This window comes from Bison bison, unplaced genomic scaffold (genome assembly GCF_000754665.1).
Source record: "Bison bison bison isolate TAMUID 2011002044 unplaced genomic scaffold, Bison_UMD1.0 scf7180017864491, whole genome shotgun sequence".
Classification (NCBI taxonomy): Eukaryota; Metazoa; Chordata; class Mammalia; order Artiodactyla; family Bovidae; genus Bison; species Bison bison.
The window spans coordinates 9830265-9856409 of record NW_011495050.1 but is presented as its reverse complement, the minus strand read 5'-3'; the positions used below and the strand labels follow the sequence as shown (position 1 = coordinate 9856409).

Here is a 26145-nt window from a genome sequence, read left to right as displayed (position 1 = left end):
CCAGTACTCTTGCCTGGAAAATCCCATGGGCGGAGGAGCCTGGTAGGCTGCAGTCCATGGGGTCGCTAAGAGTTGGACACGACTGAGTGACTTCACTTTCACTTTTCACTTTCATGCATTGGAGAAGGAAGTGGCAACCCAATCCAGTGTTCTTGCCTGGAGAATCTCAGGGATGGGGGAGCCTGGTGGGCTGCCGTCCATAGGGTCGTACAGAACATGGACACGACTGAAGTGACTTAGCAGCCAAGAGATTTTAATGAACATTGAAGTTTGAAAACAACTGATATAATAGTAGAAAAGATAATATTAAGAGAAAATACATAGTGGTTAAAACATATACCATGATATTAATAGTTTAGGAAAAAAGAGGACTTTTGGTTAGTTAACATGGATAATTTACACAGTGAACTGGGGATTTGGGAGAAAAGTGGTAAACAAAGAGATACAGCTGAAAAAGAAAATAGACCCCAGAGGCATGTATACTTGGCTTTAACTTTGAATCTGATCTTACTTGAATAAGTTCTATCTCCTCTTTGAAACTTAATTCCCTATATAAAAATGAAGATGATATTATTTAATTTGAGATATAATGATTAAATAGAATATATTCACTCCATATAGGCATGGGACATAAATTTTAAATAAATTCCAGAAGTAATTATTAGAACAGAGATATAATCAGTTTCTGAAGAATCTCAAATAGCAGGCTATAGTGTTTGAATCTCTCAAATAAAAACATAAAATTGCTAAAGCTTTCAGAGCAACTAAAATTTCTGTAGAAAATAATATTTTTTAAAAACTAAACTAGCCACGGTATGGGGAAACCACAAAACAGAAGAATGATGAACAGTAATTCTAATTATGAAGCTTGTGTTGCCATTTTAGATTTGAGTGGATAAAGTTTGACCAACTTGTGGCAACAGACATAGAAAGGAGGTTGTTTACTTAAAATATATTACAGGGAGAAAATACCAGGATTTATTAAGGAATTAGAGACAGGAGAAGATAAGGATTATTAGAGTCTGCCACTTCAGCCTTCCCCACTGTGTAGAGTCTGAAAATGTTCAATTGTTGCCTTAAGGCTTTTCATATTGAGACCAGCTATATTCCACCATCTTCATATTCTTGATATCAGCAAGAATTATGCTACCACCAAAACATTCAGTTCCAATAATCATTCTCATAACAGCCTTTATCCTTCCAGTTTTCTCATATAATGTCTTCCATTACAGCCTCATCTCTGCAACCAGGAAATTTCTTACCCTCTTAAAGCCTGATTTTGTCCAGTGCTACTATACTGCTCTACTCCAGGGAGCACTTTTCATGCTGTATTCAATATGTGCTAAGTTGCTCAGTCATGTCTGACTATTTGTGACTGATCCTATGGACTGTAGCCCGCCAGACTCCTATGTCCATAGAATTTCCCAGAAGAATACTGGAGTAAGTTACCATTTCCTTCTCCAGGGAATCTTCCGGACCCAGGGATTAAATCTGCACTGACGTGTCGATTCTTTACCACTGAGACACCAAATCCTTCAAATTATGCTCCAGAGCATGCCATTCATATACTCCCTGAAGTTGTACAATATGGTGCTACAGATTTTTTACTTCCTTGTGTGATTTATACACCTGATCATATAGACTTGGCAATTTTGTTCTTTTGTAAGGCCAGCTCTCCAAAAACCATCACCTCAATCAACCCAGCAATATTATTTTAGCTGAATCTCAGTTAATGGCCACCCTTCACCCATAAATCTCCCCTCTTAATCTACCATTTTACTTCCTAAATTTTTCTGAAACTGTCCCCTTCCCTTTTCTCCACATATACAACTTATTTCAGTCCTTGACATTGATTCTCAATGATTCTCCAACTTTAGCAGATATCTTAATCACCAGAAGGGCTTTTCCAAACAAAGAGCTGAGCCTCCCTCAGGAATTTCTGACTAAGTAAATCTGGGGGAGACTCCTAAATCCACATTTCCAAGTTCCTAGGTAATATTGCTGCTGCAGATCAAGGACCAAACTTTGAAAATTACTATTATAGCCAATTATAATAATCATCTAACCTGTCTCCACTTCTCTAATCTTGACCATGTTAAATTTATTTTTCACTCGGAAGTTAGAGTGAAAGTTGTTCAACATGAAAGTTCGACTTTAACATTATCCTTTTTAAAATCTTTATGGGCTTATCCCTCATAAGATAAAGCTACACCATGCTAACTTGACTTATAAAAGCCTCCATAATCTGATCACTAGCCATCTCTCTAGCATCACCATTAACCACTTATTTTACTCAGATTGTGCTCGTATAATATTGAACTTTTGCAGTTCCCATAATGCATGCATGTTTTGACACTGTTCCTTCCACATGGTATGTATTTCCAAACTAATTTTTTCTTAGATCTTACCTTAAAAGATTTAGCTCAGATAAAGTTTCTAGAAAGCTCTCCTTGCAGTAAACAGATCAGGAAAACTGTCTCTTATGTGCTTCCATAGTTCCTTTCATTTTTATCAGTGTTATCAACCTATCCTATAAAATACTCTCTTCCATTTGACCCACACACCAAAACAGCTTCTCTCAGCCAAGGGTTCTATGTTATTCACCACCATGTATCAAGAGCTTAGGAGTCTTGAAAATGTTGGACCAACTAAAGGGATGGGGACTAATGACTTAGTATAAAATTATTTGACTACTTAAAAAGGTTTAACAAGTCTATCGGTTTCTTAAAATGCAGTGATATCCTTTCCATAATTTAATAAAGTTAAATCATTATTTGTTCTTTGAAAAGTACATTTGGGTTATTTCAGCAACCTTTATATTAGTAAGGAATGAGAAACATGAAGGATTACATTCTTTTTTTTAAACTTGTAAGGCTTTTTCCTAACATCTGTAATCTTTTCTGAAGTCATAATAAATACTGATTTATATATTAACCAGATACCATAGAACTAAAATCTACAGTTTTTCCATACATCATTAACACATTTAAATAGTAAAATTTTTGTCAAATTCACAAATATCTGGTGGTGGTGGTTTAGTTGCTAAGTCCTGTCCGACTCTTGGAACCCACAGACCGTAGCCACCAGGCTCCTCTGTCCATGGGATTTCCCAGGCAAAAATATTGGAGTGGGTAGCCATTTCCTCCTCCAGGGCATTTTCTCGATCCAGGGATCAAACCATGGTCTCCTGTATTGCAGGCGGATTCTTTACCGAATGAGTCACCAGGGAAGCCCCACAAATATCTATACCAAATATTTAATAGATCTAGAATTACACAGATTTAGAAACTGATTTTTATTCAGAATTTGTTACACTCAAATCAATCATCAAAATATTCTCTAGAGACTTCCCTGGGGGTCCACTGGTTATTATTCCATACTCTCAGTGTAGATCACATGGGTTTGATTCCTGGGTGGGGAATTAGGATCTGGCAAGCCACAGTGCAGCCAACCAAAAAAAAAAAAAAAAAAACACTAAATATTTCAACATGCTCTAAACATATTATAAAATGTTTTCTAAATATTACTGAATTTTTAATTAATAATTTTCCAGAGATCAATACACTTAATTGTATATTTTACATATCTCTGCATCCTTTTCCAACTTGCCATCTAAATTCCCTTCTGACTATAAATAATTTCTAACATAAATAACTTGAAAATTTGTAGAAAAACAGTTCAGTTTAATCGCTCAGTCATGTCCAACTCTTTGCGATCCCATGAACCGCAGCACACCAGGCCTCCCTGTCCATCACCAACTCCTGGAGTTCACTCAAACTTATGTCCATCAAGTCTGTGATGCCATCCAGCCATCTCATCCTCTGTTGTCCCCTTCTCCTCCTGCCCTCAATCCCTCCCAGCATCAGAGTCTTTTCCAATGAGTCAACTCTTCGCATGAGGTGGCAAGCATCATAAAATTTTTTCCATTATATAATTCTGAAAATTCTTGTAAAATAATTTATGAACAATTTTCTTACCAATATTTACTAATACAAGTGTTATGTGTATAAGTAATTATATATAATGCAAGAATTAATTTTAAAAATTATTTTTATATCAAGATTTTAAAAAATCCATATCATTTTAATTGCAGTTAATGTTTAAATAAAATTTTCTTTAAATTGTTTCAAATTAGTATGTTGTTTGCAAATGCATTGAAAATTATGATATATCTAATTAGTAAGTATGACTTACCTTCTTTAACTCTTTATTCCCTCTTTTAAATGTTGCATATTGGTGTTTTTTAGTATTTTTATAGTTATATTAAACATTTTGCCCAAGGAAAATTGAGGCAGCTTCTAATAAAATTTTGATAAATTAAAATTAACAAAATTGAAGTAAAAAGACAAAGTCATAAAAACAAAAGGATAACACATATGTTTAAGATGCTTAAGATGCAAGGGATTTTCACTGAGCATCAATTTTGGGCCCTGAGAAAAATTGAATTAAGGTGTTTTAAGGATTTTTTTCAAAATAATCAGAATATTTTAATTTTAAAAGTTTAATTTTACTCTTTTGCTTTAAAATCCATGTTATGATATTCACCATTTAATGTAACAAAACACTATGTAATATTCAATGTACTTATGTACTTATTTCAATTACAAACTGGAATTCATATATAATTGCTACAGTTGTTTTGTTTTTTTTATTTTAGAAGAGTCATTTAATCCAAAAATCATACTTCCACATATTTTGTAGGGATCATCACATAAAGTAACCAAACGTAAGAAAGGCAAGTTTTAGAGGCAACTCAACAGAACTTATATTTCTTTATAGAGATGCAGGGAACTCCATGGTGGTCCAGTGGTTAGGACTCCTCACTATCACTGCGAAGAGTCCAAGTTCCATCCCTGATCAGGGAACTATTCCACATGCTGTAAGGAATGGCCCAAAAAAAACCCAAACCAAAACACAACCAAAAATGCAAATTTCCTCAATATGGCTTGCCTTTACCTATTTGTCCACTTCTAGCATTATTTTCATGATTGCAGCCATGAAATTAAAGGATGCTTACTCCTTGGAAGAAAAGTTATGACCAACCTAGATAGCATATTCCAAAGCAGAGACATTACTTTGCCAACAAAGGTCCATCTAGTCAAGGCTATGGTTTTTCCAGTAGTCATGTATGGATGTGAGAGTTGGACTGTGAAGAAAGCTGAACACCAAAGAATTGATGCTTTTGAACTGTGGTGTTGGAGAAGACTCTTGAGAGTCCCTTGGACTGCAAGGAGATCCAACCAGTCCATTCTAAAGGTGATCAGTTCTGGGTGTTCTTTGGAAGGAATGATGCTGAAGATGAAACTCCAGTACTTTGGCCACCTCATGCAAAGAGCTGACTCATTGGAAAAGACTCTGATGCTGGGAGGGATTGAGGGCAGGAGAAGAAGGGGACAACAGAGGATGAAATGGCTGGATGGCATCACCAATTCGATGGATGTGAATCTGGGTGAACTCCGGGAGTTGGTGATGGACAGGGAGGCCTGGCGTGCTGCAATTCATGGGGTCGCAAAGGTTCGGACACGACTGAGCGACTGAACTGAACTGAAGTGAGCATTACTTTCTGAGAAGGCAATGGCAACCCACTCCAGTTCTCTTGCCTGGCAAATCCCATGGACAGAGGAGCCTGGTAGGCTGCAGTCCATGGGGTCAATAGGAGTGGGACACGACTGAGAGACTTCACTTTCACTTTCATGCATTGGAGAAGGAAATGGCAACCCACTCTAATATTCTTGCCTGGAGGATCCCAGGGATGGGGGAACCTGGTGGGCTGCCGTCTATGGAGTCGCACAAAGTTGGACAGGACGGAAGCGACTTAGCAGCAGCAGCAGCATTACTTTATGAGCAATCCTGGATGATCACAAATAGTTGATCATGTTGTCTTTAGTTGATTATTTTCTGTCTCCCTACTCCTCAGTCATGGATGCTTTTTAGTCTCGTAGTCAAGACAGAGCTTTTCATCAAGGATATTTTGGTAGGGTTAAATATCCAAGTGTTAAATAACTTAGAATTAAATATCTAAAAGTCAAATTAAAAATACTTTATAATACCTTTACATAACACGTCCTAAATCAATATAATGTGTCTTCTAAATACCAGAGCTCAATTTAGAGTAATAAGCAGTTAGCAAAATATTTGTTTGGTATTTCCTCCATAATTAATCTGGACATTGCATCAATCATTTTGACAGCAATTTTCCTTACTAGCTAAAATTGTTCCAAGTAACAATATTTTAGATAAAAAGAGAAATTACTTTTAATACTTTTTTTTCTAATGCTAGAGTGTTTGACATCCCTTACAAGAGATATATTCCTATATTTTAATAATTATATCAATGTCCAAAAATCTACTACATAAATCTTTATAGAAAAGGAGAATGAACAAATAAACATATTAAAAATAAAATTAAGAAATGCAGAATGCTTCTGTAATTCATAACTTTCCCTTTTCTCCTGTCCCTCCTAGAAGTGGGCTAACCACAGCTATGATTTTATTTAACTCACTACTGGTCACTTGATCAGACCAGAGATAGATACAAAAGTTGGAACATTTTGATTCTGTCTCTGGATATCTGAAACTGAGATCAAGACAATCTTTCTGTATGTGCTGCTACTGCTAAGTTGATTCAGTTGTGTCCGACTCTGTGCAACCCCATCAGGCTCCCGCGTCCCTGGGATTCTCCAGGCAAGAACACTGGAGTGGGTTGCCATTTCCTTCTCCAATGAAGGAAATGAAAAGTGAAAGTGAAAAGTGAAAGGGAAGTTGCTCAGTTGTGTCTGACTCTTTGCGACCCCATGGACTGCAGCCTACCAGCTCCTCCGTCCGTGGGATTTTCCAGGCAAGAGTACTGGAGTGGGTTGCCATTGCCTTCTCCGTATGTGACTGAGATGTAAATAGAAACGATATACCTTTTGCCATATGGCCAATCTACAGAGAAAGAAAATGAAGTATATAAATGCAGAGTAATGGAAGAGACTTAGTACTGTTGTCCAGTTCCTAGATTTTAGGCTTGATGAGTCTCACCCAGATCTCTTTTCTTGTGGCCTGGGACAAACCTACACATGGCTTATAATGTCTTTAGTTTTAAGCTAGTTCAAAATAATTCTTCTTGTAAGCAAGGGTTTTCATCAACTGCTAGCTATACCTTTTCTAGTTATATAAGACCATATTTATTTGCTACCCACCAATAAATTGATATTAGAATTACATAACATTTTTTATTCTGTTAGCTCTACATAGGTTCAGTAAACATAATTTATATATAAATATATATATTAAGTATATATACAGACATACACATATATCTGCCATAAACGTGTAAGAAAGTTGACGTCCATAATTTAACATACTTAGTATTTCATTTCTAATTTTCATAGAGATTAGTATAAATATACATACAGATTTTAACATATCTTAAATCTAGCCTATTCATATTTATCTAGAGAGAATATAATGATCTAATATATGTTTAATATCTAAATAATAGTTTAACTTTGTGATAACATTTTTCAGTGATTATAATAGAATTCTTAAAATGCAGAGTGAATGATTCTATTCATTTTAATGGATGACTATTCTAAACTTGGGAGAAGGCAATGGCACCCCACTCCAGTACTGCTGCCTGGAGAATCCCATAGATGGAGGAGCCTGGTAGACTGTAGTCCATGGGGTCGATAAGAGTCGAACACGACTGAGAGACTTCCATTTCACTTTTCACTTTCATGCATTGGAGAAGGAAATGGCAACCCACTCCAGTGTTCTTGCCTGGAGAATCCCATGGATGGAGAAGCCTGGTATGCTGCAGTCCATGGGGTCGCACAGAGTTGGACACGACTGAAGTGACTTAGCAGCAGTGGCATTCTAAACTCAATTCTATTCATTTCTATTATTTCAAAGGATATTTACTAAAAAAGGACACAGATTCTTTAGAAAGCCATCTGATTTAGTGTATAGACACTAACACCGAAATTCTGTATTCTATAAAAATACTGCCATTGACCTGCTTTGTTTTGTTTCAGTTTATTGGCTTATATGATGAGGGTTAATGCTATTTAGCTAGTTGCTTATTTTTCAAGATCTCGATCAGTTGATAAACATTTTATGGAGATATGAATCTAAAGTTTTCTGAAATCATCAACATAATAGAGACCAAGACACTTCTTTACACTTTTGTGTTACTTCGACAACCTGAGGCAAACAGGAAGAATTGGAAAAGCTATCAAATCAATGTTCATACTGTGCCTGAACTGTAGATAAATGATAACTATTTTTAGCAACAGAAATATGGCACCTTTGATGAGCACTTCCTTTAGAAATAGATGTTCCTCAGGTTCACACTGAATTTCACAGAAAATAGCACAATTTAGAAAACCCTGTGACACAAGGCAATTGGGTAACCTGTAAATTGGCTATTTTCTTTTGGAATCAGTATGCACTATCGCTCCCCTATGGCCCCTATAATGAAAATGTTCCTGAATCTCTACATAAAATCTAAACTGGAATAAGAAGAGAAAAGAATGTCAGCCACATACGATTGGACATGTTAAAGTACTCTAACAATCCAACTATGTGTTGTGGAATAATAGGTTATGGTTAAATTATATTTTCAGAAATATTCCACATCAATGATAATGTTTAAAATTATTTTAGTATTATATACATATATATATAAAATAAGAAAAAAATCTTTTAGTCTTATCGCCTTACTAACCACATTTTTATGCATTTGTTAACTCTAACTCAGAAGTTTCTCTTTAAACCTCTTTCATCTACACTTTTCCTCACTGTCTCCATATTTCTTGTAGATTTTACTCATTTACTCCCTCACTTAATATATCTCTTACCTATAAGCTAGTGCTTATAGATTTTTCTATGCTCACAGGTCTCTCCAACTTTTCTCTTACTTTATACTCATGGTCAGTCAGGCTATATCTTGAGGCATATATTTCTTTTAACTTCCTATTATTTTCACTCTTTTTTTGGCTGTTGCCTTTTTAAAAATGTGTTTATGAATGCAGATATAAGCATGACTCTTTTTCTACTTGCATGAACAGGATCTGTGCCCTGAACCAAATAAGCCTTTTGATCTAGTTTTATATTAAATGAAAACATTTATTTAAAGTACACACTTGACGAATAACTTAGGCAAGAAAAAGACAAATATAATATGATCTCACTTACATGTAGAATCTAAAAAAATAAACAATGACAACAACAGTATAAATCCAAACTCGCCTAAAAAGAGATCAGATCTGTGGTTACCAGAACAGTGGGTGGGGGGTGGGGGGTGTGGCGGAGAATTGAAGGAAGGTAATCAAAAGGTACAAACTTCTAGTTATAAGAGCAATAAGTACTAGATATGTAATATACAATGATGAGTATATATAACACTGTTGTATTATATACAGAAAAGTTCTTAAGAGAATAGGTCCTAATAATCATTACAAAGAATTATTTTCTTTTTTGCTTTTTTAATTGTATCTGTGTGAGAAATGGATGCCAACTAATACAACTGCAGGAATCATTCCCAATATATATGTCACACCATTGGGCTGTACACTTTAAATTTATATAATAATATATATCAGTTATATCTCAATAAAACATGAAAAAATAATAACAAAGTACCTACTTGAAATCCAAATGTATTGTTCTGAGATCCATGACGTGGCACGCCTGGATTGTCACATGATGTACGGGTGGGTTCTAAAATAAAAGAAAATATTCTTTTTCTTAAAATAAAAAGTGTAATATTCCTTTAAAACATATAGGTTTATTTAAATGTATATTTATCCTATGTAAAATAATTTTAAGAGATCTAGGGTTTCATGAAAGGGTCCTGGTAATAATAAACAAAAAAATCTAATAAATATCTCCATGAACAGAAACTTGCTAATCTTAAAGCCAAAAACTCAGGTATAATACTTCAGTTTAAACAAATTATGCAATCCATGAACTTTGAACACTTCTAATATAAAAGCATTTGACATCCAACTAACTCTGGTAATAAAAAGTTAAAGGAAAATGAAGGATATGACAGAGGACCACATGCATAAAACATCTGCTTAGGGACTTTTCTAAGAATTAATCTCAAGTAGGGTAATAGTGCCTTTAAGAAATAATTTATTTTCCAGAAACAAGACTTAGTTATTTGCATTTTCACTGATACCTGTAAGAGAGTCAAACACAAAAATGGTAGGGCTGATAGGCTCTGAGTTGGCTAGCTTGTATGACAGAATTTTTCATTAGTTTACTCAATGTGAAATTTAATTTTAGGAGAAAAAGGAACCCTAAATACACTATTGGTGTGAATATAAATTGGTACAGCTGCTATTTAAAAACTAAAAATAAAACTACCCTGTGACTCAGCAATTTCAATCCTGGGTGTATACACCCCACAAACTAAAGCACTAATTTGAAAGATATTCACAGCAGCATTATTTACAATTGCCAAGATACAGAAGCGACCACCAGACGAATGGATAAGTAAGATGTGATATACATATATATGAATGAAAATCTGCCATTTGTAGCAACATGGATGGAGTTGGAGGGTATTATGCTGAGTGAAATAAATCAGAGAAAGAAATACTGTATGATACCGCTTATATGTGGATTCTAAAAAAAAAAAAAGAAAAAAAAAAACAGTAAATATAACAAAAAAGAAGCAAACTCACAGATGTAGAAGACAGTCTAGTGGTTACCAGTGGAAAGAGGGAAGGAGGGAGGGACAAAAGAGGTGTAGGGAATTAAGAGGTGCAAACCATTATGCATAAAATAAACTAAGAAGATACACTGTACAACATGGGAAATAGAGCTAATATTTTATAACTGCACATGAGTATAACCTTTAAAAATTGTGAATCACTATACTAAACACCTGTAACATATAATTTTGTACATCAACTATATTTGAATGAAAAAATAAGACAATAAAAACACACAAAAATTAGGATTAGAGCAATGTACTTAGAACCATTTGAAATCAATATACCTTTGTAATATTTTTGAAGCAAGTTTAATTTCATTTGAGTATGTTTTATTAACTGCAAAGAGTCGGACACGACTGAGCAACTGAACTGAACTGATACAAATGTTAGTACTTCATGATAGTGATATGGAAGCTTTTTTCATTTTACTGGTAAACAGGAAAACTATTTCAAAAGTACTAAAGTAATAAATGTTTAATAACATTAATTTTCAGTGCCTTACAATGGCTATATTTTACATTTTTGTTTTTCATATTTGCTGCTGCTGCTGCTAAGTCACTTCAGTCATGTCTGACTCTGTGCGACCCCATAGACGGCAGTCCACCAGGCTCCTGCATCCATGGGATTTTCCAGGCAAGAGTACTGGAGTGGGGTGCCATTGCCTTCTCCGTTTTCACATTTAGCCAACTATAATTTATAGGATAAAGTAAATCATTAAATGTCATTACTAGCTATTAATTCCAAAATTACTGAGCACTGTCCATCTTTCATTAATATTACCTATGCAGTGAGGTGATGAACCACTCCAAGTGCCATCTGCTTGACATATTCTGGTGCTAGATCCCACTAATATGAAAGGAGAATTGCAGCTGAATGAAACCTCTGACTGGTATATAAAGCTTTTGCCTTCTCTTTTTCCTTGGGCAGGTATACCAGGGTCACCACAAAATTTTGCTATAAGTGAAAAGAGAGACAATTGTACATGACTTAAATTCATCAGAGTTAACGGTTTAGAAAAGTAATAAAAATAATTGGAATATTGCACTAAAGTGACATGGAATCCATGTTAATCTATTCCAATGAAAATACTTTTAGCTTTTGTCTACATGAATAAATGCTTAATATTCAGCTCAGCATTATTGCTGAGGTTTTTAAAAAATTTTTTTCCACCTAGTAGACCAGCATAACAGTTAATAGATTTTTAAAAAATTTTATCTTGACCAGAATCAAACCACATATTTGTACATGTAGGCTACAAAATTGGAGTATATATTTGAAAAGGATGGGACTCACAAATAGCTCTATCAGAAACAAACAACCATAATAGTCTAGGATGTACCCTGCAGATTGCTCTATATTTTTCAGTGTATATAAAAGATGCAGGTACTTGTTTCATAGATATGTGCTCTGTTGAACACCTGGGTCATGTATCCTAGTATCCTGCTGTCTCCCTCTTCAAAATATAGTGCATGTGTAGTGGTAGTGGTGGGTGGGTGGGGTGCGTGTGAGTGTTTTTTAAAGAGAAAAGAAGGTCATTAGAATCCAAATTCATGCAAAAACAATCTCAACATTCTGTAGCCATTGAAAAGATAAACTTGACAGCAGTTCTAAGCAAACTGATTAGATGACTCCATTCAACACATATTTTTAAAGTACTAAAAACAGACACTATTCTTAGTAACTTTAGGTGCTTGCACTGATTGATAAACAGACTAAGGTTCCTGCACTTGTGAAGTTTATGCTTTTGTGAAGAAAGCAAACAGTAAACATAATTAATAAGTACAAATGATAGTATGTGGGAAGATAATAAGTCCCATGAGGAAAAATAGTGTGGGAGAAGGAGATCAGGACTGTATTGTGGACGTGATAGATGGTGAAGAGTAGTAGTAGACTTTAATAAGGTAGATGGCTGTCTCTCACTGAGAAAAGTTTTGGAGGGAAAAAAAACAAAAAACAAAAAAACATCTCCTCCGTTTATATCTCAAGACAGAACATTACAGTCAGAGGAAAGAGCATTGCCAAAGCCCTCTGCTGGGTCAAATCTAGCATGCTAGAAGAAGAGCAAGGCCATTGAGGCCGGAGCCGCAGTGTAGTACAGGATGAGATCAGACGACTTCAGAGCCAATAGATATCCAGGCAAAGCACATACTGCGTATTTTCAATTTTAAAACTGTAGTAAAAAATAAATAACATGTAATTTTTTATTTTAACTGTGTTTAAAAATTTCATTGCTATCAGTTATTTTGTAATTATTTTATAACCTACTTTTGAAGTGTTTCTCATTCATATTTCTGCTGAGTTATTCAACAACAAAAAAAGGAGATATGTAACCACATAAACTTCTCAATCTTCCCCTCGCATCCCCCATATCATTCCATCTATTTTCTACCTTTATATTTTCATGTACTAAACCAAATAACTATCAGTGTTTGGATGGAAACCTAAGACACAGGGTTTATTTTCAAAAGGCTTCAGTTTACCTTGATACAAACTTTAGGATAAAAAAGGCATAGCTTGAACAGAAATAAAGAGGAAAGATTTTCCTCTTCATTAAATACCTAAAATGATTGAATGTGACTCTTCAATGGATAGGAGAATTGTCTCTTAAGTAAACTTTCTCTGAATTGAAATTTATACTCTGCCATTTACTAGTAATAGACCTTGAAGCCACTCAGTCCTGTCCAACTCTTTGTGACCACATGGACTGTAGCTGGCTCGGCTCCTCTGCCCAAGGGATTTTCCAAGCAAGAATACTGGAGTGGGTTGCTATTCTTTTCTCCAGGGGATCTTTCTGAACCAAGGATCGAACCTGGGTTTCCTGCATTGGTAGGCAGATTCTTTATAGTATGAGCTACCTGGAAAGCCAACTTTAGGTAGTGCAGTAATATCAAATCTTGTTTTAATTACATAAGTGTCTATTTTATTTATCCCATTCTAAATAATCACCCAAAGAGTTTTTTAATTTATTTGGGGTAAAATCTTCTTAAAAATCTTTTTAACCTCATTGAAATGATATATAGGCCTTTCTTATTTTTCTCCACGTTTTTTGTTGATATTCTTAATTGCTCTTATTAGCATCTGTAATGCCCATTGAGAAGGCCTCAAGGAAGCTTCGAAACCATTTTCTCGTTCAAAAGAGATTCCTTAAAAAACTGGAAATAGAACTGCCTTATGACCCAGCAATACACTGCTGGGCATACACACCGAAGAAACCAGAATTGAAAGAGACACGTGTATCCCAATGTTCATCGCAGCACTGTTTATAATAGCCAGGATATGGAAGCAACCTAGATGTCCATCAGCAGATGAATGGATAAGAAAGCAGTGGTACATATACACAATGGAGTATTACTCAGCCATTAAAAAGAATACATTTGAATCAGTTCTAATGAGGTGGATGAAACTGGAGCCTATTATACAGTGAAGTAAGCCAGAAAGAAAAACACCAATACAGTATACTAATGCATATATATGGAATTTAGAAAGATGGTAATGATAACCCTGTATGAGAGACAGCAAAGGAAACACAGATGTATAGAACAGTCTTTTGGACTCTGTGGGAGATGGAGAGGGTGGGATGATTTGGGAGAATGGCATTGAAACATGTATAATATCATATATGAAATGAATTGCCAGTCCAAGTTCGATGCGTAATACTGGTTGCTTGGGGCTGGTGCACTGGGATGACCCAGAGGGATGGTACGGGGAGGGAGGAAGGAGGAGGGTTCGGGATGGGGAACACGTGTATACCTGTTGTAGATTCATGCTGATGTATGACAAAACCAATACAATATTGTAAAGTAATTAACCTCCAATTAAAATAAAAAATTTATATTTAAAAAACAAAGAAAATATACCAAATTATTAAAAAAAAACTTCTTAGGTTACTTTGACTTTGTTTAATAGGAACCAACAAAATAGTTATTTACAATGAGAGCCCTTCATATTTAACAATTTGTTAGTTTCTCTAATTTTAAAAGGATCCATCATTTATATAAACAAACACACATACACTAGAACAACCTAGAAAGATACATAATAGAAAAACCTAGGAAGATCAGATAGGATGCTTACATCAAAGACTTTAGGCCATGAAATAGAGCAGCTGGTCCCTAAGTGGCAGAGTTACCCAGTGTCTATACAATTTGATCTCTTTCTCTGAACTCAGGTGTCATTATCTATTAAAATGTCATAACTAAACATGCCTACCCAGGAGTTCTGCTATATGTATGTAAAGCAACTGGGTCAAAGTCAGCCTTATTATATTTGGATATCTTATATATCCAATATATAACTTATATAATATAGCCTTATTGAATTTTGGATACAATTTAAATGTCTATGGTATTTTATTAGTATTTGTGTTTTAATAGATCCCAAAATAAAACATTATGTTGAGAAACAAGATTTTTTTCACTCATACCAAACAAACTTTACCATAAACTCAATTCTGTAATATTCTCTTGTGTCTATCTGTTCTGAAGTAACTATTGAATAGTTACTAATATATAATATAGTTTCACTTAGAACACATTGGTCTATTCTTAGATGATCATTAACATGAATCAGAATTTCAAGGGTCAATTTGTGTGACTCAACCTTGAGGCTTGGAACACATTATTCTACTAAATCATGTTTACTAGAAACAGCTTGTTTAGATGTTGCATAAATTTCAGTCTAATAGATCACAACTGCTGAGGTACACTAGTTTTATCTCTCATGCTAAATAAAACTGGTTAGTATACTCTCTGCAGCAAATGTGATACAAATGATCTGATGGGCCAGCAAATGGTGGTATTCCCTGCCTAGTGTTTTCAATCACTTAATAGTAAGCTCTTCAAATAAACTATCCTGTTTATGATTGGCCTTTTGAAATGAGAAATTTTAAACACAGTTTATTTTTTCCACTTTTCAGTTACACGTAGAGCTCTTACATTTCATTTTAAGAGATCCTTTCTTACTCCAAGGTCATTTAGGTAGTCTTATAATCAATATCACAGTAATCCAAGTCTATGCCCCAACCAGTAACACTGAAGAAGCTGAAGTTGAACAGTTCTATGAAGACCTATTAGACCTTTTAGAACTAACACCCCAAAAAGATGTCCTTTTCATTATAGGGGACTGGAATGCAAAAGTAGGAAGTCAGGAAACACCTGGAGTAACAGGCAAATTTGGCCTTGGAATACGGAATGAAGCAGGGCAAAGACTAACAGAGTTTTGCCAAGAAAATGCACTGGTTATAATAAACACCCTCTTCCAACAACACAAGAGAAGACTCTATACATGGACATCACCAGACGGTCAACACCGAAATCGGACTGATTATATTTTTTGCAGCCAAAGATGGAAAAGCTCTATACAGTCAGCGAAAACAAGACCAGGAGCTGACTGTGGCTCAGATCATGAACTCCTTATTGCCAAATTCAGACTGAAATTGAAGAAAGTAGGGAAAACCACTAGACCATTCAGGTATGACCTAAATCAAATCCCTTATGATTATAAAGTGGAAGTGAGAAATAGATTTAAGGGCCTAGATCTGATAGATAGAGTGCATGATGAACTATGGAATGAGGTTTGTGACATTGTACAGGAGACAGGGATCAAGACCATCCCCATGGAAAAGAAATGCAAAGAAGCAAAATGGCTGTCTGGGGAGGCTTTACAAATAGCTGTGAAAAGAAGAGAAGCCAAAAGCAAAGGAGAAAAGGAAAGATATAAACATCTGAATGCAGAGTTCCAAAGAATAGCAAGAAGAGATAAGAAAGCCTTCTTCAGCGATCAATCAAAGAAATAGAGGAAAACAACAGAATGGGAAAGACTAGAGATTTCTTCAAGAAAATCAGAGATACCAAAGGAACATTTCAGGCAAAGATGGGCTCGATAAAGAACAGAAATAGTATGGACCTAACAGAAGCAGAAGATATTAAGAAGAGATGGCAAGACTACACAGAACTGTACAAAAAAGATCTTCACGACCCAGATAATCATGATGGTGTGATCACTGACCTAGAGCCAGACATCCTGGAATGTGAAGTCAAGTGGGCCTTAGAAAGCATCACTACGAACAAAGCTAGTGGAGGTGATAGAATTCCAGTTGAGCTATTCCAAATCCTGAAGGATGATGCTGTGAAAGTGCTGCACTCAATATGCCAGCAAATTTGGAAAACTCAGCAGTGGTCACAGGACTGGAAAAGGTCAGTTTTCATTTCAATCTCAAAGAAAGGCAATGCCAAAGAATGCTCAAACTAGTGCACAATTGCACTCATCTTACACGCTAGTAAATTAATGCTCAACATTCTCCAAGCCAGGCTTTAGCAATATGTGAACTGTGAACTTCGTGATGTTCAAGCTGGTTTTAGAAAAGGCAGAGGAACCAGAGATCAAATTGCCAACATCCGCTGGATCATGGAAAAAGCAAGAGAGTTCCAGAAAAACATCTATTTCTGCTTTATTGCCTATGCCAAAGCCTTTGACTGTGTGGATCACAATAAACTGTGGGAATTTCTGAAAGAGATGGGAATATCAGACCACCTGATCTGCCTCTTGAGAAATTTGTATGCAAGTCAGGAAGCAACAGTTAGAACTGGACATGGAACAACAGACTGGTTCCAAATAGGAAAAGGAATATGTCAAGGCTGTATATTGTCATCCTGTTTATTTAACTTCTATGCAGAGTACATCATGAGAAACCCTGGGCTGGAAGAAGCACAAGCTGGAATCAAGATTGCAGGGAGAAATATCAATAACCTCAGATATGCAGATGACACCACCCTTATGGCAGAAAGTGAAGAGGAACTTAAAAAGCCTGTTGATGAAAGTGAAAGTGGAGAGTGAAAAAATTGGCTTAAAGCTCAACATTCAGAAAACGAAGATCATGGCATCTGGTCCCATCACTTCCTGGCAAATAGATGGGGAAACAGTGGAAACAGTGTCAGACTTTATTTTTCTGGGCTCCAAAATCACTGCAGATGGTGACTGCAGCCATGAAATTAAAAGATGCTTACTCCTTGGAAGGAAAGTTATGACCAACCTAGATAGAATATTGAAAAACAGAGACATTACTTTGCCAACAAAAGTCTGTCTAGTCACAGCTATGGTTTTTCCTGTGGTCATGTATGGATGTGAGAGTTGGACTGTGAAGAAGGCTGAGTACTTAAGAATTGATGCTTTTGAACTGTGGTGTTGGAGAAGACTCTTGAGTGCCTTGGACTGCAAGGAGATCCAACCAGTCCATTCTGAAGGAGATCAGCCCTGGGATTTCTTTGGGAGGAATGATGCTAAAGCTGAAACTCCAATACTTTGGCCACCTCATGGGAAGAGTTGATTCATTGGAAAAGACCCTGATGCTGAGAGGGATTGGGGGCAAGAGGAGAAGGTGACAACAGAGGATGAGATGGCTGGATGGCATCACTGACTTGATGGATGTGAGTCCCAGTGAACTCTGGGAGTTGGTGATGGACAGGGAGGCCTGGGGTGCTGCGGTTTATGGAGTCGCAAATAGTCGGACACAACTGAGTGACTGATCTGATCTGATCTGAGCTGATCTATAATCTTTAAAACTTTTATATTTAATTCTCTAATGAATTTGACATTGATTTGTTATTTAGTGTAAGATAAAGACTCTGTGTGTGTGTGTGTGTGTGTGTGTATATAAATGAACTGCTGCTGCTGCTGCTAAGTCGCCTCAGTTGTGTCCGACTCTGTGCGACCCCATAGAGGGCAGCCCACTAGGCTCCTGTGTCCCTGGGATTCTCCAGGCAAGAATACTGGAGTGGGTTGCCATTTCCTTCTCCAATGCATGAAAGTGAAAAGTGAAAGTGAAGTCGCTCAGTCGTGCCCGACTCTTAGCGACCCCATGGACTGGAGCTTACCAGGCTCCTCCATGCATGGGATTTTCCAGGCAAGAGTACTGGAGTGGGGTGCCATTGCCTTCTCCAATAAATGAACTACCTTATTGCATTAATTGAAATGTCCATTCTTCCCCCACTGATTTGTTCCATAATACATTAAGTATCGATACATGGTCTATACTCTGTATTCTCTAACACTGGTTTCTGTCTGTTTATGCCAGCACCAACGCTGCAATGTTTTAATTACCATAGCCTTCTAAGTTTAATATCTGCCAAGGATTACACTACATGCTAGGGTAGAAAAGTGAATGAAACAAGAATATTTGCCTTCAAGGAACACAAACCTGAGTAGAGGGCATCACCCAAAAAACAAGATAAGTAAAAAGTATAGTGTGTTTTGCACACAAAGCAGTTTGGCCTGAAATTTAGTCAGACAGAAGGAATATAATGGTTGGATTACATAAAAAATAGCTACATTGGTAAATACTGTTTTTAACTGAATTTTAATTATGCATGGGAAAGAGCTTAACAATCTCATTTTTGTTCTAGCAAAATCTGGAAAAAATATATAACAGTTATAATCTCAGTAAAGTAGCTCTAAGAGAGTGAAAGTAGAAAAATATAAATTTTAGAATGGAAATTATACTTACGTAAGCATTGTGGTACTTCCCCACTCCAGGTACCATTCCCTACACAGGTCAAAACGGCAGGGAAGGACAGTTCATAGCCTGGAGAACAGATGTAGCTAATACTAAAACCCCAGTCAAAATTTGTTCCTTCCAACCTTCCATTAGAGATCTGGGGAGGAGTTGGGCAGGTAACAGCTGCAATTACATTAAAAACGATTAGACACAGCTGTTGAAATATCCTGGCGTTAACAGAAATAAATATCATTAGAAGAAGCATATGTGCTAATTTAACCTTTTGGAGGACAATATGGTGTGACATGTTTTATTCTCTTGGTAGTATTCCTGAAACATCCCTGGAATTAATTCCTCTAGGACGAGACTACTTCTTGGCAACATAATGGCTACTGGTTCTCAGAGGTTCTCTTACAAAATAACAAGCTTCCTGACATTGAAAGAAAGGAAAAAGAGGATGACCTCTTATCCAGTATACTGCAACTGATTAATTATTAGTTTTATATAAAATCATTTCCAGCAACCTTTAGACAGACTGAAGAGCTGTGTTTGGCTATATACAGAGTTACACTGTAGCAAGGAACCTGGAAGTAAATCTGTGACATTTTTGAAACACAGATGATGTATCTCATTAAAATATCTCTATTAGTTCTATTAACCACTTAGATTCATATGCTAAATATTATTGTAGGGTTCTAAATGCATTATAAAATTTTTGATAATTCATTTTTAAAATTAAGATGTCCTTGAGAAAAGATAGGTTGGATAAGGAGATATAGATGAAAGGAAAAAGAGGGCCACCAATTATAAAATCTAAAAAGGAGGAATGATTTTATTTTGATGACTAGCAACATATATAAATAATTTTTAGAGTTATATAATATTGTCATTAACATAATCAATAATTTATGAAATAATATGTAAATATAAAATATTTGTTTATATATTTTCATATACTAACTGTATATTTATCATGATCTGATTAGGAAATTGTGTAATCAAGAAAAAAAGACATGCATTGGAATTATTCTTTTAGTGTTAGATTATGTCAGGGAGACATTAAACTGACAATTCACAGGTATTTAGAGATGTACCTTAATGAGAAATCTCAATGATTAAAAATCACTATTATTATAAAACAATACTTATTGTCTGACACTGAATGTATAGTATTTTACAAGTAATCAAATAATCGGCAAAAAACTTATGTAAAGAGTTTCAATGGAAAACAGCATAAAGTAGTAAACTTATACCTGTATTGACTAAAATATTACTTCCAACTTCCAGATTGCATTCTTCAAAGAAATAGTTTTACCTTTTAAGAACAGGTCAAGTTCTATAATTCAGGCTGATTGTTTTCAAATTATAGAAGGTTTTTCTCCCATTCTTGAATAAATGACCCAGGTGGATAACCAAATTAAAGTTCTATTTAATTACAGCTATATTCTCTATTAAATACTCATTGACCCGCATAAATGATGATGGTGATTATGTATCACATAACATGATATATATTTTTTTGGCAGTGCCATGTCAGCATGTGGTGTCTTAGTTCCCTGATTAGGGATTGAACCTGTGCCTCTGCATTGGAAGAGCAGAATCTTAACCAGTAGACTGCCAGGGAAGTCCCAGAAAATATTTTTGCTGTATTACAGTTCATTGTTATTACTTAGAATGAGATACAACATTTTTGTTAAAAAATTTTAAAATCTTATATGTTATTATCTATATGGTTTAAAAGTAAAGACTGAAGCACTCAATTTTGGTACCAGAAAAAAAGATGAAATGATACAAAAAACACTATTTAAATTTATTTAAATATGCATATTGATACAGAAAATATATAGTGATTATCACTAATAAATATTGACAAAATCATTATCTTACCTCTACAAGTTGGCATGACTCCACTCCATGTGCCATTAGTTGTACAAGTCCTGATTCTTGAACCATTTAATTCCATTGTATAGCCTGGCTGGCACATGTAAGAAACATTCTGCCCAACCACATAATCATCTCCATATCTCAGTCCATTGGCTGGTATACCTGGGTCTCCACAACTGATTACTATTAATATGGATTGGAAAAGCAGATGGTTAATGTGACATGTTTTTAATGTAGAGGAATAGTAAGCATATGGCATAATTAATATAAAATTAGGTAAAATTAGTTATTATGTTCATTTTAATGATAAAACATAAGCATATTTAAACCACACTCTATCAATTCCTAACTATGACCATTTACTTATTACAGATTTTATACATATGGTCCAGAAATGGTCATTTAGACTCTTTAAATGTTAATATGCTAATATATTATAGGAAACTCTGATGTGGTAACCTCTTTCAATCTGAATTAAATAATCATAGAGAAGCCATGCTATCAGATCAAGATTTCTAACAGAATATTTTAAATTTATACTCCTATGTATGGTTACTGAAATCTCTAAATTATGAGCCTTGCTGGACTGAGACCTTATTTTCTGCACAGTATCACTCAACTGATATTACAATAGTTTTTCATTAAATGATGTCAGGTACAAAAATAATAATTTTATTGAATAAGTGAAAGAATGAATAAACTATAAAATGTGAATTTATCACATACTGGGTGAGATACACAATTTGTAAGCACAATGAAAAAATGAAAATGTCAACTAATACAATTATGTAAAGTTTAAAAATAAAATAAAATTAGAAAAAAAAAAAAAGAAAATGTCAATTAGGGATAGAGAAATCAATTTCCCATTTCCACCATCTCATCGTCATCCCAAGCGATAGAACAACCCCAAGGAAATTGCAACCTCCGTTCTGGAATATGCCTGCTTCCTGAATTAGGAGTTAGTAAGAGGCCTATGTGGAGAAGACAATGGCAACCCACTCCAGTACTCTTGCCTGGAGAACCCCATGGATGGAGGAGCCTGGTAGGCTACAGTCCATGGGGTCGCTAAGAGTCAGACACTACTGGGCGACTTCACTTTCACTTTTCACTTTCATGCACTGGAGAAGGAAATGGCAACCCACTCCAGTATTCTTGCCTGGAGAATCCCAGGGACAGACGAGCCTGATGGTCTGCCGTCTATGGGGTTGCACAGAGTCGGACATGACTGACGCGACTTAGCAGCAGCAGTAGCAAGAGGCCTATGTCAAGTGCTTATTATATCTTCCTTGTTATTGCCAGTCCAGGAAAGGGTAAACCATTGCCCTGCTCTGCTCTAAGACTCCATGAATATATACAACTCCAACTAGCCCCACCCATACCTGCACCCAGACCCCCATAAAAGAATGGAGAACAAGGTACAATGTGAGCATCCCTCTGGTGATACATGATGGACAGGCTGGGCACAGGGTATCAGTGGCTCAGAGCAGGGGTGGGAGTGGGAAGGCCAGGCAAGGGCACCAGTTGGTAGGAAACTAAAGGCCTATAACATAACCTAGGAAGACAGGGAGGCAGGGAGGCAAATTTCACATGAGCAGAGCAGTGGCTCAGTGGTAAAGAATCTGCTTGCTCAGCAGGAGACATGGGTTTGATTCCTGGGTTAGGAAGATCCCCTGGAGAAGGAAATGGAAACCCACTACAATATTCTTGCCTGGAGAACCTTGTGGACAGAGGAGCCTATTCAGCTAAGTCCAGGAGGTCGTAAAGAGTTGGGCACAACTTAGCAATTAAACAATAACAACAAAATCTCCAAACCCTTAGCACATGCTCCATTGTTCCAGTGGACTTCAATTATAAAACACAAATTCAAAGATTAAACCATTAAGAATTTGAGACAGCGACCATCGAGTATTAAACCCCAACCACAGGAAACTTTAGAGCATGAAGTTCTGTCAATAATGCTGGTCCATAAATATTGCTCAAATTACATGTAAAATTTCTCATTTTTGATGGTTTTTCCAGTAGTCATGTATGGATGTGACAGTTGAACCATAAAGAAAGCTGAGTGCCAAAGAATTGAGGCTTTTGAACTGTGGTATTGGAGAAGACTCTTGGGAGTCCCTTGGACTGCAAGGAGATACAACCAGTCCATCCTAAAGGAGGTCAGTCCTGAGTGTTCATCGAAGCTGAAACTCTAATACTTCGGTCACCTGATGCAAAGAACTGACTCATTTGAAAAGACCCTGATGTTGGGAAAGATTGAAGGCCGGAGGAAGAGACAACAGAGGATGACATGGTTGGATGGCATCAGTGACTCAATGGACGTGAGTTTGAGTAAAAGTTGGTGATGGACAGGGAGGCCTGGCATGCTGCAGTCCATGGTGTTGCAAAGAGTCAGACACGACTAAGCAACTGAACTGAACAGATGGTGCCATATAAGAACTTTCAAAAAGATCAGTGACAGCATAAGAAATTTAAGCATATTTAAGTCTAAGTATGGGATTTACAAACAAGGTATGTATGTGTGTGCTCATTTATGAACAAGGTTTAATAGAGATCATATATATACATAAGCTTCCCTTGTAGCTCAGTTGATAAAGAATCTGCCTGCAATGCAGGAGACCTGGGTTGAATTCCTGGGTTGGAAAGATCCTCTGGAGAAGAAAATTGCAATAAACTCCAGTATTCTTGCCTGGAGAATCCCATGGACAGAAGCACCTGGCAGGCTACCGTCCATTGGGTCACAAGAGTTGAACACGAGTTAGCGACTAAACCACCAAACCACCATAAGCCATAAAAGCACTTGCTGTTTCGAAAACCATTATTTGAGCTGCTGCTGCTAAGTCGCTTCAGTCGTGTCCGACTCTGTGTGACCCCATAGACGGCAGCCCACCAGGCTCCCCCGTCCCTGGGATTCTCCAGGGCAAGAACACTGGAATGGGTTGCCATTTCCTTCTCCAATGCATGAAAGTGGAAAGTGAAAAGTCAAAAGTGAAGTCGCTCAGTCGTGTCCGACTCATAGAGACCCCATGGACTGCAACCTATCAGGCTCCTTCGTCCATGGGATTTTCCAGGCAAAAGTACTGGAGTGGGGTGCCATTGCCTTCTCCAAACACTTGGCTAAATGCATTGTTGTGGCTAAGAGCAAAAGGAAAACGGAAGGTTACACGCTTCCTTTTCTGGAGACAAAATCAAGTAGCAAACCAGCCTTTCAGTATTTTTTTTTTTTTTGGATTTTGAATCACTTTTTTTTTTTTTCATAAATGGACAAATAATTTTACCAGGTAAATCTAGGTTATACTGTTTCATTTTCATTTTTAATGATTTCTAGTATTTCAAATGTCTAAGGTTAAAGACCAAAAATAGATTAAGACAAAGAAGACCTTAATGGCAATTAAATTCTACTGTGTTTTATTAACTTACCACTAAAAATTATGAATGCCAAGGTTTGTTTCATATTAATCTAATCTGTTGAGCCAGGAAGTTTTAGGACCATGAATGATGATATTTAAATTACAGAACAATATTCACAACACTCCATTTGATAATCCTCAGAACCCCCAAGAGTTTCCTGAAATCACACTCATTGATGTTTCCATCTGACTCCTAATAAGAGCTCTGTGTATAGAATGACTTTTGTTTTTTTCATTATTGATGAGGAAAATATATTTTTAAATTGTAAAACTGAGTTGGATAGAAAACCAAATCCTGCTCATTTACCAAAATGTGTCAATTCTTTTTGCAGTTTTAAAATATGTAATCATATAAAAAAGTTTGACTTCAATTTATTTTCTTGTATTTTACTTTTTTATATTCTATATATTGTTATTTTATTTATTTTTATATATATTGTTATTTTATATCTTTAATCTAGATTTAAAATTAAGAAGAAGAAAAATTAAAGCAAATACCAACAGACAATTATTTTTTTTCTGGGCAGTACTTTAGAGACTGAATTAGAATTCTGGCAAGAGAGAACAGCTAACCCAATCATAAGGCACATAAGCTGAGTGAGATGTAGCCAGCAAAAGAGATGACAGAGGGTTTATTTCAGAGAGGCACTGAGAAAGAGTTCTGCATATCTTGGCAGCATCATGAATGGAATGCCTGATAACAACAGCTTCAGAAGGATTTGTCTGGTGGCTTCATAATGAAGCAAAGGCCAAAGAGGCAGTTTCCTACAGCAACAATCTTTGTAAATAGCACCTGCTCCACAAGTCAATTCATTCACCACCAGCTTGTTTTCAACAACAAAAAGAGGCTTTCTGGGTTTTTTTTTTGTTTTTTTGGTTTTTTTTAGGGAAAACCTTAGGATAGTGGCTCTTTAGGACTGTACCCTAAAATTCAGAGACAGTGCATAGCAGCAAGTTGCTGTGATTTAATTCAAGAAAATCTCTTCTAAGGTCACTAGAATCCTTTATGCACACAGCATGAGTGTATGCAAGTGCACTCATCCACACACTCATACCCCAATAAACCCCATGGAGACAGTTGTTTTGTCTATTTCCCTTAGAATTATCTAAGCCTAGTCTAGTGCATGACTCATAAGAGATTAAATAAATACTTGTTTGAAGAGTAAATGAATGAATGGATATGTAAGGAATAATTAAATAACTCAGATTCTCAAAAATACATAAGCTGAAAGGTTTGAATTTGGTTTTGTGGGAACTTTTCTCATTAGTTTCTATCGATTAGTTCCTAGTTTCTAATTGATGCCCATTTGATATTATTTATGATACATCTAAGTATAAACCTCTACAGCCAATATAAGACATAACTGTGGTATTTCTAGTCAATCTATGCCACTTCAAATCTACTTTCTCTTTTAGCTTCTTAAATGAGCATTATAAATCTGCATTTTTAAATAGAACATCAATATAACACAAATTATTTTTGACTCTGTATCTAATGAACATATTTGATGGTAATACATATAGATCCATATGACTTGTTTTTAATGACATGACATTCCCTTGCATGGATATACATACACCATGATTCATGTAATCAAACCTATGTGACAGTTGAACTATCCCACCAATTTCCCACTGGCCACAAAGCAGC

The 26145-nt window shown here is 35.9% G+C and overlaps 1 protein-coding gene across 1 annotated transcript in view; it reads right to left on the bottom strand.

Moving 5' to 3' along the window:
- The window catches only part of CSMD3 (CUB and Sushi multiple domains 3), a 1491512-nt gene that overhangs the window by 32398 nt on the left and 1432969 nt on the right, over nucleotides 1-26145 (bottom strand). The window contains exons 61-64 of the mRNA XM_010863441.1: nucleotides 21088-21267; nucleotides 19210-19383; nucleotides 11490-11663; nucleotides 9632-9705 (exon numbers count right to left, since the gene is read on the bottom strand). Coding sequence (XP_010861743.1) covers nucleotides 9632-9705; nucleotides 11490-11663; nucleotides 19210-19383; nucleotides 21088-21267 — 602 coding nt within the window. The remainder of the gene's footprint in view (nucleotides 1-9631; nucleotides 9706-11489; nucleotides 11664-19209; nucleotides 19384-21087; nucleotides 21268-26145) is intronic.